Source organism: Lytechinus pictus, chromosome 3 (assembly GCF_037042905.1).
Source record: "Lytechinus pictus isolate F3 Inbred chromosome 3, Lp3.0, whole genome shotgun sequence".
In the NCBI taxonomy this organism is placed as follows: domain Eukaryota; kingdom Metazoa; phylum Echinodermata; class Echinoidea; order Temnopleuroida; family Toxopneustidae; genus Lytechinus; species Lytechinus pictus.
In genome coordinates this window covers 78,405,135-78,418,617 of record NC_087247.1, presented here as the reverse complement: position 1 = coordinate 78,418,617, position 13,483 = coordinate 78,405,135, and the positions used below count along the sequence as shown (strand labels likewise).

Genomic DNA, 13,483 nt, shown 5'->3' with positions numbered 1-13,483 from the left:
CTGATTTCGTCAGGGCCATCTATTGCAGGTATTAATGGCCACATCCCTAGCCTTGTGAACCAATTCCCATCTGGGCCATGTTGCATAAAAAGTTACTATTTTTTTATAGTAACTTCACCATCCAATGGTACTTTCCTGAAATCCTATTCTGATGGGCTGTTGAACATTGGTACCATTGCATGGCAGATTTACTATAAATTCAGTTACTATTAAGCAACATGCCCAGATTGCTGTATGTTTGGTATCATACTCCACCGAGTCAAGGTATGCCGAATGGTGTCAAATTGAAGCAGAATGTAAAAGACCAAATTTATTGCCATTAAAAAACAAGTGGAATGCCTCTGGCCGTCTCACCTGCATCACGCAATTTAATATAGCAGCAGTGCTGATTTTGAAAACTACTATAACTCGCACAAGATGTTCAGTGATACTTGGTTACTCTTATTTCCACGTTTTATGAACTAGACCCATACACTTATAGAGATATGATGGTAATTCAACAATTACCCCCAACGTGGCCAAAGTTCATTGACCTTACATGACCTTTGACCTTGATCATGTGACCTGAAACTCGTACAGGATGTTCAGTGATACTTGATTACTCTTATGTCCAAGTTTCGAGAGTAAGATCCATCAACTTTCCAAGTTATGATGGTAATTCAACAGATACCCCCATTATGGCCAAATTTCATTGACCTTTGACCTTGGTCATGTGACCTATATTGCGCACAGGATGTTCAGTGATACTTGATTACTCTTATGTCCAAGTTTTATGAACTAGACCAACACACTTTCAAAGTTATGGCAGTAATTCAACAAATACCCCAATTTGACCAAAGTTCATTGACCCTAAATGACCTTTGACCTTGATCATGTGACCTGAAACTTGCACAGGATGTTCAGTAATACTTGATTACTATTATGTCCAAGATTCATGAATCAGATCCATAAACTTTTAAAGTTATGATGGTAATTCAACAGATACCCCCAATTCGGCCAAAGTTCATTGACCTTAAATGACCTTTGACCTTGGTCATGTGACGTGAAACTCATGCAGGATGTTCAGTGATACTTGATTAACCTTATGTATAAGTTTCATGAACTAGGTCCATATATTTTCTAAGTTATGATGACATTTCAAAAACTCAACCTTAGGTTAAGATTTTGATGTTGATTCCCCCAACATGGTCTAAGTTCATTGACCATAAATGACCTTTGACCTTGGTCATGTGACATGAAACTCAGGCAGGATGTTCAGTAATACTTGATTAACCTTATGGCCAAGTTTCATGAACTAGGTCCATATACTTTCTAAGTTATGCTGTCATTTAAAAAACTTAACCTCAGGTTAAGATTTGGTGTTGACGCCGCCGCCGTCGGAAAAGCGGCGCCTATAGTCTCACTCTGCTATGCAGGTGAGACAAAAAATCAAATGATCAAGATGTTTATATCAATTTTTCACACTGAATTTGATTTGTTGAACTCTATCTATATATACAATTTGTAACAATTTTCAGCAAACATATACACAGTCAGTACAACAATACAGTTTTCATTTACATGTTCATGTATAAAATAAAACTGAGTTTGCAAAGTCAACCTTCTATAAAATCTAACAAGCACCCAAGACAATGCCATTTCTTCAGACTGCATAATGCACATAAAAAATGTATCAAATCAAACAGATTTATGGTCCAAATCAATTGGCATTGGGCAGTACCTGTTTTAAAAGGGAAATCCAACTAATGCAAAATTGTTTTAAACGAAAATATAGTCAGAGGTAAATAATAAAGGGATGAACTTTATTTGAATTTACTGTTGTCTGCATAGGTACATGTAACATCATTGTGATGTATACATATATACATGTAGGATATCATTCATTAGGATTAATTCCTCCATCTGCTCCTATATACACATGCCATACTTTGCAAAAGTTTTCAAAAAGGGGAAAACAAGATTAGGAGAAGAACTCAGGACTACTAATTAACCAAGTACATTTCATATGGGACAGTTGCAATAATAAACTCATCAAATTGCTTTAGTTAAGAGATCTAATTTTTCACATGGCCATAGCTTATCACATGTCTGATTTTTATCAAACTACATGCATGATTTTCATATTTTTCTCCTTTCATAAAAAAACAAATTTCTTTAATATAATGGTCAAGGTTGGAATCCCTTCAAGATGTCAGAGTCATGAAGAACACTACTTTCAAAGAAAATTTCAATGATTCAAACAATGCAAACAATGCACTGATGCTATTATGAAATATTTGGAACATAGCAAGTACTTTCATATAAATAGTTCAATATTCATTGAATCGTATGGTTAATCTTAGTTAATAGATAAATATTATTTGAGATACTCTGGGCTCAAGACTGAAATACATAGTTTATCCATCCCCTGAAAATTGTAATAAAAGTACAATAATAACAAGATTCAAGAAAATTATAAGAAAATAACTGAATGAGAATATAATGTACATGAAATGACATAAACCTAAATAAATAGTTGAAATACCTTTGACTGTCTGACCTCAAATTCCATAGAATTTCTGGGATCTATGCTAGTATCATACACACCAAATTATATGTGCCTTTCTATAGGTTAGTTGTGTTAACAAGGACTTCAGAAGGGTAAGATGAAAACATGTCACTGTGACCTTGACCTTTGACCTCAAAATCAATAGGATTTCTGGGATCCATGCTAGTATCATACACACCAAATTATATGAGCCTAGGTTAAGTTAAACTAGGTTAAGTTTGAGGCGCGATAGCTCAGTTGGCAGAGCGGGGGATTCGTATTCCGGTGACCCGGGTTCGATTCCCACTTGGTGCGCTAGTGCCCTTTGGTAAGGCATTAATCCTCAGTACCAGGTCCTTCGGAGAGGACCTTTAGCCGTCGGTCCTCTGGTTGCTTGCTTACAAGCATTCATGCTTTCTTAGCAATCAGGTAAAAAAAAACACCACCAAACTAAAATTATTGCGTTTACAAAGACTTCAGAAGGGTTAGATGAAAACATGTCAGTGTGACCTGAACCTTTGGACCTCAAAATCAAAAGGCTTCCTGGGATTCATGCTAGTATCACACACACCGCATTATGTGAGCCTAGGTCAAGTTAAACTAAAGTTATCGCGTTTACATGGACTTCAGAAGTGTAAGATGAAAACATGTCACTTTGATCTTGACCTTTGGACCTTAAAATCAATAGACTTCCTGGGATCCATGCTAGTATCATACACCCCAAATTATATGTGCCTAGGTTAAGTTCAACTAAAGTTATTACGTTAACAAATAGTAGGTCCATGGTTAAACTGAAGTTATCGGGCTTACATGGAAAAGTTAACGGACTGACACCGAGCGTGATACCATAATACGTCCCGTCAAGACAGGCGTATTAAAAAAAGAAAAAGGAAAAGGGTATACACAGTCTGTACTGAATTTTTAAATCATTGTCACATGGCAATAGGGATTTTAATAAACAGCACAGGAATAATCTCACCACAGTATTATAGACAGAACTGACGCTAGTTTCAAAAGAACTACATGTAGACTGAGTGAGGACAGTGTTCTCACATATTAAGCTGCACAAGTATGGGGTAGTGATTTTTTTTTCATTGTTCTCAGTCCTCTGTTGACCAAGGAAAACTGATGGAATCTAAGTGTATCTTCATACAGGGAAAATGTGCATACATTATACTTGCTCAAATTAGTTATCACCAATATGTTGATAGAGGTTTGTGTACGGTCTGTCTTGTAAAATCCGTATTGTTAGTTTAGAGCACAGCATTGGCCATGAATGCAAAGATTCACATTGAACTATTTACAGTCATTCATTTTTCTTTCTTCATTTTGACTTTTACACACAAAAACAAGATGAGTACAGAGAGCTTTATTGAGAAACTGAGTGAGTTGTACTACTTGTGTAAAATCTCACATTTTTTATTTAATTTGGGGATTTTAATTCTGTATTAAAATCACTTTTTAGACTTTTTTTTTCACATTATTTTGATAATAGTAATAACAAATGAAGTGAAATTTATTGAAAGTAACATGAAATGTGTATTTCAGACTATTTTTCAGAACAGGCTTTCATACCCTTGCATCTTGTGAATTATTCAGTATGAAACAAAATGCTACATATATTTGGAGCTGGATTTTACCTCTTCTGGTTAGAACATTACCAAATATTATCCTGAAATACACATTTCCTGTGTGATGAGGAAATTCAAAGAGCAATCTTGTAATTATAGTCAAACCTCTCGGAGTCTTCATTTGTTGAGTTTAAGTCATGTAAATTACTTAGAGGCAGGGTTGACTGTAACACAACTAGCAACTGTCTCACATGGAGTTTTATTAAAGCAGAATCCAACCCAAATAGAAGTCTCAGAGTAAAAAGAATAATCAGACAAGTAGATAGGTGAAAATTTAAATATCGGACAAACAAGAAAGCTATGAATTTTCAAAAGTTGTAATACTTAGTAATCACTATACCTATGGAGACTTCAAATTGGCCACATTGATGATGTCATAGTGATGTATGGCAATGACTACTCAGTTTCTATTTACTCCAATACATTACATGGCTAAAATTTTGATATGTTCAACAATTTTATTTCAAATTATATTTACCTGGGTTATATATTGAGGGGAATGGGTACTTGGGAGAAAACCAAAAATATCTAATAATTAAGGACATGGCCTATGGGAAAGTTGTCCTCTCCACTTGTCAGAAGTTACTTACCCAGTTGCCAAATTGAAAATTTCATGATCTTAATTTTTCAATTTTGAAACAGCCATAACTCTCTTATTGCTTGTCTGATTTCTTTCAAACCTTCACCATTCTTTATCATTTTCCCCTCTCACACAACATTTAATGATCAAGGTTGGATTCCCCTTTAGTTTAGTTTAAGTTTGAATAAAAATCATGCTTAGTGCTATTGCACATGAGGTATTGGATTCAAACATCACACATAGTTTCCTGAAATGGATGCTTCTTCGGCATGATTTTGCAAACTATTGGCTTTAAGAGTGATTTTAAGTCAAACTTAACTTTGTGTAACAGCTCATGTAAGGAATTAATAAGATGTATTAGAAAAACTATACAAAATACAAATTTCTTTTCCAATAAATAACCTAAACTCATTTACAGCACAAGTTATAAGTCTTCTCTTGGTTTCTGCTTGACATACTTAGGTTTAAGTTCTTCAATACGCTTTACAAAGTCACTCTTTTCTATACATGATTTGCAGTCTTCTTCCCAATCACTTAGAATTTTCTTGAGTTCCTTCACTCTGAGCTTCTTCAGATCAACAGAATCAAAGTCAATTTGTTTCTCTGAATAAATGAAATAAAAGAGAATAAACTGTAGATTAGAACAAGACTTATTCAGCTTGGATGATCGTTATGCTACAAGAAAGCTAAAAGATTTCTACAATTTCTTGGCAGAGAGACATATATACAACATTACTGTTTGATGCCTGCAATGATAAACTCCTGGGGAGGGGGGGGGGCACTCGGTATATAATGCGTGGTGGGTGCTATGTACATGTATGTGCTGCAGAGAGGACCCCCATTTTTACACTCAAATTCCGTTCCAAGGCATAGCATTTTTATCTTATTGAGAAAAAGAACAAAGAAAGCAGTTCCAAAGCATGGCATTTTCTTCTTATCAAAGAAAAAAGAAGAAATCTGTTCCAAAGTTTCGCATATTTTTCGTTATGCCGTTCCAGCCTCATTGATCCGCTACAATGTATTTTTGGTTAAAAGCGGCCTGCAGAGCACTGTCCGACCATCACCTCTGCGCGAGCGAACCCATAACGATGCATACGTATTCACATGCAGGCGAACCTTTCCAAGGACCCCCGTTTTCACAAATATTTGTAGTTCTGAAGACCCTCCTTTTTACAATAAGCCCGTTCCAAAGCCCTCGTTTTTTGTCTAACCCGATACCTACCACTTTTGTGGTCAAGTGCCCCCCCTCCCCCCCCCCCCCCCCCGGATAAACTTCTCATCAATGCTCATTATATATTTAGCACAGTCAGAGCAGCTTAGCAACAGATATGCATCCATGTAATTATGAACATGCATCATCATTTTTTTTAATGGGTGTATCGGTTTTATCATGGATGATTGGAGCTGTTATACATCTGCAATGGAAGAAAACTTCCCACTTAATATCAATACACAAAATTGAACCCCCTTTCCTTTTTCCACAAGACTGGATTTACCTCTTTTCCTTTAAAGCAGCCTGCCATTGACAAATCATGGGGAAATTGAATGATCAATACCAAATTTGCAAAAGGCCAATTGACTTGCATAATATAATCCGTCCATCATGAGAGCCCGTCGGACTAATGCGATAAAATTTTGGACAGCACAAATTTGACCGAACTCTTGATTGTTATTTACTTCGGGTTGTCGCAGTTCTAGTTTCCAACAATTCCAAACCAAAATAAATATCCTTTGTGAAGTTACATGTTTCAAAGTGAAAACACAACAAAGTTTACTTCTGGTTGGTTAGTCTACTAACTATTGCTCTCCTATATTAGACCTCCCAGACATGCCGGCGTCTATTACATAACACCCCCAAGCATGCAGCTGAATGAGTTAATCCCTTCTCTGTTCTGAGATTGGCCTTGATTTCCCCATGATTTGTCAATTTAAAGTCGCTTTAATTAAGAAGATCGTTAGGACATAGGTAAATGTTCCATAATTTGGTAGATTTATTAAGTAATATTTGAGCATGAAAGGCAGACTGCATGGAGAAGTCATGAGTTTTAACAAAAATATGTGGAATCAGATTTGTCAAGACACTTCATACAATGACCATCCAGTTCTTGTAGGCAATGGGTTCAATACTACTCACCATACTTGAGCTCACAGATCTGACTATCTTTCTTGTTTAGTTTCTCACAAATTCTTTCTGGTGGGAGAGGTACTGATAGTGGTTTGATGAGATCATTCAACATGCCTGTTGCAGCATCTGCTGTTCCTCCCATGTAATAGCACTGATAAAAAAGGTAGAAAGACAAACATATAATAAGAATATTTTTCAACTTATCTTCATACTAGACAACAGTAGAGTCTACTTATGTTGACCTTCCACAGAGAAAAATGATCGCCTGAACTCGAAGCGCTATTCCAGACCTGACAATGCAAAATATGGGTAAAAAACATCTTCTATTAAAGTTGAACAGATTTCTATGGTCTAATGAGTAGTCATTTGTATTTAAAGTGGTACTCCAGACTGAAAATAATTATATCTAAATAATTGGAAAGAAATTCAATGAGCAAAATGCTGAAAACTATCAAAGTATAATAAATAACAAAGTTATTGAATTATTAAGTTTGGCAAATTAAAAAAAAATTAAGTATGGGGTGGCAAATATTTAGCAATTACACAACGCAATCCTCACTTTCCTTGAAATCATAATTGTTTGTCTCCCTTGTAATAAAATAATTTGCAGCAATGATTATCTTACACATTAAATCAGTAGTCACATCTTGGAGGACAAAATTTGAATGTACAATATATAAGTATAGTGAGTATTTGTCATCAGCTTGCTCAATGCATTATCTTATTTTTTATTATTTTTTCATTGCTGAATCAACTACCAGATTTGACTGAACATTGTTCATAAATTATAGTGTCAATTGTTTACCAAAATCATTCAGACTGTGTTGAACATAAGGAGCAAACACTTCATTAATATGGTTTAAAGAAAAGTACATCACTATTCACTATAAATCATCATCTTGTTTATTTTTCCAGTAAGACATTTAATTTTCAGTCTTTCATTATAATCAGCAGGGAAGTTTTTGTAAACTGGTCCAGACTCCAGTGTACTCAAAATCTGCCATTGGAGCATTTTTTGTTTGAACCACTCATATACAGACTTTAATCTAGGATCATGACTGTACAAAGGATGGGTTTGTGTGCAAGTACAGACTCCTAATGTTTAGAATGAAGAATAGATGCTAAGCTATCTGTCTGTGTCAAATAATAATGGTAGAGCCAGTCTCTGTACATCGTAAATCTAGTCTTACCACTTCAGACTCTGCATTATGTGAATTGCAAAAACCAAGGGTCTGTGCTTGCAGACTAAGGATGGGTCAGTAGGCCTACTTACAAATCTGTTTTCTTTTCCTTTGGCATCCTTACAGTACTTTCGTATCTTCTTCTCTATCTTGTCTTCACTCTTTCTGTCTTCATTTGTCATGATGCTTTCAAGGTGTTTTACAACAGAAATACACACTGTAAATGAATAAACAATGGTGTCAGTAGTACAGGGTATGTGCACTTCAATTTCATTATTTGTTATGTTGACAAATTATAAAAAGATGTTTCAATAGACAGGTTTAGCTTGTAGCCAGATTTACTGGTCTGACATGACCAGTAAAAATATATCAAACTAATATAAAAGATATTTTATCTCCTCTTTAGTAAATAAGAAAAATGGCTTTGGCATCTTAAAAAATGGCTTTCCAAAATTGAGAAATGGTTGTGCATGTGTATGTGTGTACTTTTTGTTAGTACATTTTTTTTTTTGGGGGGGGGGGGGCAATAACAGACAGGAAAACAAGCAAGTATTTTTTAATATTTTTCTTTATTTTGGGGGACCAGTAAATTTTAGGTTCAGACAAGTCAAAAATTGAAAAAAAAAAACAACTGGGAATCTACTGGTCCGACATTAACAGGTCTGACCAGTAGAAATAAAGAGTTACGTAGTGTGGAGCCCTCACTTTGAAAATGTGTTTTTGACCATTTTTCATAATCTTTGTATTCAAGTTCCCCTTAGAAGAATGTTGCACTTGCAAAGTTTTGAGCATATGATATCATTTTCTGACGTGTATGATGCACACATTCGGTAATACAATCACTCACTAGACATCTAGCATCTAGAAAGAGTTAAGGCTCCATGATGAAGAAGTATAGATCTATGTCAAAATATTAAAAAATATAATCCTGGAGTCCTCAACTTAGGCTAGGCCGGGAAGGGGAAAAACAGAGTAAAAAAAAAGGGTGTGGGAACAAAGGAGAAAGGCAATTTTGATATTTTTCCTGCACGGAGCGCGGAAGCAAATTTTGTAAGAGAGAGAAGAACATACAGTCTAGGTTTTTATTCTTTTGACGAAAAATAACAAAAAACTTAAAGCTACATTTGTATACCCTTTTCTCCCTTTTCCCCTTCTTTTTGGTGGCATTTTTTCTGTTTGGGGGGGGGGGGGGGGATCGCCCCCCCCGGCTACATGTACGCGCCTGCACAGAAGTAGACCTAACTAACTTTGTTATTAAGTCGCCTGTAATAATCTTCATGTGTGAATTGACGGACACAGGGGCCGCTTGCACGAAAGGGTCTTTGCAAGAACCGTCTTTCGTGTCGCCCAATTATTATGATGCGCCATGTGAAACGCATTTTAAATAAATTACCTGCAAACATATTTTATTCATACGTTAAAGTAAACAAAATCTTTGTTTATAGAATTATTTGATATATCATGAAATTGTATGCAAATTGATTCATCATCATCATCATCTGGTACGGGATGAAGGCGCAAGCCTGTAACTCCCGGTCGCTTCTTGTAGGATTGGTCACTGAAAACTACTACTTCATGAGTTTGCGTGAGGAGTCATGGAAGCTCAATGTGCTTATTTTGCCAAAATATATTATTTCTTTTAAATTTGTTGTTGGCATTTGTATTAGGTTTTCAGGAAGACTATTCCAGTCATTGATAACTCTTCTACTGAAAGACTTATTTCTCACATCCAGTTTATTTTGTTTAAAATTATTATTTTACAAATAACAAAATTCATTACGTGATTATTAAATAATAATTTTCATCTATAAATTTTTCTTCAAAATGGCATCGCTAACCGGATGTACATCATACATGTACGTAAGCGGTTCAAGGGACGACCCTATTGTATTTGCGTTGTGTACATTTGGATCGAGGGTAACCCAGGGAGCTCCCGCCCGTGTATTTGACCATACTCACGGGACTAGCGTGATTTATGGTCTAAATATTTTTCCAAATGAATTGTGAAAACAGAAATTATGCACTTACCACGATTATATGGATGAAGGTCTAACTAGTGGCAGTTTCCTGACATCTGGGCACAAACTGGAACCTCTAAAAACGAAAAGTTCTCTCCTTCTATCCCAGTCTCGATTGGCCATTTTGTTACGATTCATAACAAAAATGGCCGATCGAGACGGGGTAGACTAGAAGGAGAACTTTTCGTTTTTTTGAGGTTCCAGTCTGTACCCAGATGTCAGGAAACTGCCACTCGTTAGACAGACCTTCATCCATGTAATCGTGGTATGTGCATAATTTGTTTTCACAATTCATTTGGAGAAATATTTATATTACCGGGTAGGGCCTATGTCAATTTTTTTTAAAGACATCATCATGGAGTCCTCTAACCCAGAGAGCTCCCGCCCGCACAGCGGGCGGGAGCCCAGAAGCTTACCGTGTATTTTACCATTGTCACCGGACTAGGGTGATTTATGGTCTAAATATTTCTCCAAATAAATTGTGAAAACGGAAAGTATACAATTACCACGATTATATGGATGAAGGTCTAACGAGTGGCAGATTCCTGACATCTGGGCACAGTCTGGAACCTCAAAAAAACGAAAAGTTCTCTCCTCCTACCCAGTCTCGATCGGCCATTTTGTTACGATTTTTAACAAAAATGGCCGATCGAGACGGGGTAGAAGGAGAGAACTTTTCGTTTTTTTGAGGTTCCAGACTGTGCCCAGATGTCAGGAATCTGCCACTCGTTAGACCTTCATCCATATAATCATGGTAATTGTATACTTTCTGTTTTCACAATTCATTTGGAGAAATATTTAGACCATAAATCACCCTAGTCCGGTGACAATGGTAAAATACACGGTAAGCTTCTGGGCTCCCGCCCGCTACGCGGGCGGGAGCTCTCTGGGTTAGGAGTCCTCAAGACTAACTTGGACCAGTCTTGGAAAGACCCTTTCGTCCAATCGTCCCCAGGTCTACAGTTACCCTGAACTTGAAGAAAAAGAAGTCTACTCTAAACAAAGCCAAGGTTACCGGAGGAATAGTAATAGTATACCCAGTTGTTGTGTGTCCGGACGATCAATTTTTAGAAAGTCATTTGGAAAAATTTACAAACGAAATTTCATCAATTTTTAGTACAAAATGAAAATGTTAGGAAATATTCTTAAGAACAAAACAGAAGATGATCACAATTATTGAATTCATATTATTTTAGTGTAGGGCCTAATCCAAAGACAAAAAAGAAAGCTTCAAAAATATTAAGTGTCCGGACACCCGACCCCCCATCCTACTCAGTGACTCACCATCACACTCTCCTTCCTTTATTTTGGCTTCTGCAAAAAACTGCATCAGCATAACCGAGAGAAAGACAATAGCTGAGCACATTGGCTGTGACGAAGCCTTCATGATGAATCGCTCTCCTTGTATTTGTACAATATCACTCACACAAGTACAAGCATGCGCATGCGAGGTTGGTACAATACAGATTCCTCTAACTCAAAGACCAAATCGCATCCTTCGGCTGTCCCGGCTGATACGACGTACGCATACACTACAGCTTGTTCAGTTAACGGGAGGTGCAAGAACTAATGCCCGTCAAGTTCGGCGTTAGATTCATTAGATCACCGTACTGTAAACTGGCAAGAAAGCAGTGCAGCTGATGATCGTTACACGTGTACATTTATAGTACATTTGGCGATGCTTGATTGGCGAACAGCTGTGACGTAAGAAATAGGTTAATGACTTTGCGGAACAATATGGCAGCCTCCATAGGAATCTATTTTGGCGGAACAACTGCTTGCGTGGCAATTCACAAGGTAAGCATTTAGTCATATGTGCCAGGATACAACTATTTCGATAAATTTTAATCGATTTTTAATTGATTGTGATGTGAGTTGTGTTTGGAAATGCTACTACTACTACTAGGCTGCTTGCCCATGCATGGGCATGGCCATCGTCGATCGTCTTTGGCTTTGCACGTGTGTGACTGTGTCTCTGCTGTGGGCCATGTCTCAGCTCAGTCCCGCATATACAGAAATATGTAAGTTAGGCCTAGAGCCTAGACACTCCTACCTCGAGCGAAGTTCGTGCAGGCTCCACTCCACTTCACTACCGCAACACTACGCTCCACTCCTAGTACCAATGAGGTCCAAACATTACATGTATGGACCTCATAGGCGACATCTGTAGTATTTTGTGTCAGAAATCTTTGTGAAGATGATTAGGCCTATTTGTGTATTATAACACAAGTACGAGCTATCGTACTGTCTATTCATTAAATTTTTGTTTAGGAAAGTTAAAGCATTGTTAGCAATAAAAAAAAATTGAAAGAAATGAAGGGGAACTTACATTTTGACGACTTTTTCCAGATTTTATTGCCAGTTGCTCTTCACTTCTGACTCGCGATCGAAGCTGATATGCAGATCACGTGATACGCGTTCTCGTCAGCTGATCGGTTGGTTATTCTTTTCGCCAGACGTTGATAATTATATATTTCATAATGCTAGCATTCATCGCAAATTTAGGTAAAAGAGATTGAATTTAAACAGCGCAAGCTTTAATTTTCTCAAAAATAACATTTAATTGATTGCACAAGTTTCGCCTTGGAACAAGTAGGATCATTTGGTCCCATGTTTGCGTAACTACGGGGGGGGGGGGGGGGGGGGGGGGGTGGGGGCGGGGTGTCCCTACCACTATACACCCACTAGCCAGCAATTATCGTTTTTTCTCTTTTTTTTTAAACCAAAATACCTCCCCCCCCCAAAAAAAAAAGAAAAAAAAAAAAAAATATAGGGTTACAGAGAAAGAGAATTGAGGAACACAATATGCTTTATTTTTTCCTCTTTTACTGTTTAACGAGACTTGTAATCAAATATTAAATGGGGCTTAATTAGAACAGCCTTTTTTAAGTCAATTAATAAAAAATATTCCTCCTCGGGATTTGAGCTTTCATGAAATATGAATCTTTTTCATGACTACCGAAAGCGCTAAAAATGTCCAAATTTTTAATTGGTATATAAAGCTTTAGCTCATGCGTTGCGCCCGTCTTATTTTAATGTTATACAATTTTATGCTTTTAATGAATTTCTAATTCTCAGATCTTGTCGCAATCCGATTGGTAACTATAATGAATGATTATTATGTTTCATGAATTGTTCAAAATGTGTCTCTCTATCAGTTTTGAATATTAAAAAAAATGTCAGCTCATGCTTTTTGCTCGCAATATTTTGATTAGTAAGAATTTCTTCTCTTGTATATGCGAGTTTGAGTAAATAACTAGAGAGAGAGGGGGGGGGGGTCCCTCACCTACTTGTCCTCGCTTATTCCCAATTTTTTTTTTATATTATACTCGTGTTCAGAGTGTTTCAAAGTCTTTTCTGATTTTTTTAACACTTTTTATTGTCTCGGAGCTTCCCTCTATTTCTTTTAACTATGATGTAG

The 13,483-nt window shown here is 36.6% G+C and overlaps 1 protein-coding gene across 1 annotated transcript; it reads right to left on the bottom strand.

The window, feature by feature from the left end:
• Nucleotides 1-1,781: 1,781 nt before the first annotated feature.
• On the bottom strand, nucleotides 1,782-12,051 carry LOC129256669 (mesencephalic astrocyte-derived neurotrophic factor homolog). The gene is made up of 4 exons (XM_054894832.2): nucleotides 11,347-12,051; nucleotides 8,137-8,261; nucleotides 6,873-7,014; nucleotides 1,782-5,341 (listed from the first exon to the last, which is right to left on the bottom strand). The coding sequence occupies exons 1-4, from the start codon at nucleotides 11,447-11,449 to the stop codon at nucleotides 5,163-5,165; spliced, it is 549 nt and encodes a 182-aa protein (XP_054750807.1). The 5' UTR covers nucleotides 11,450-12,051; the 3' UTR covers nucleotides 1,782-5,162.
• Nucleotides 12,052-13,483: the final 1,432 nt, after the last annotated feature.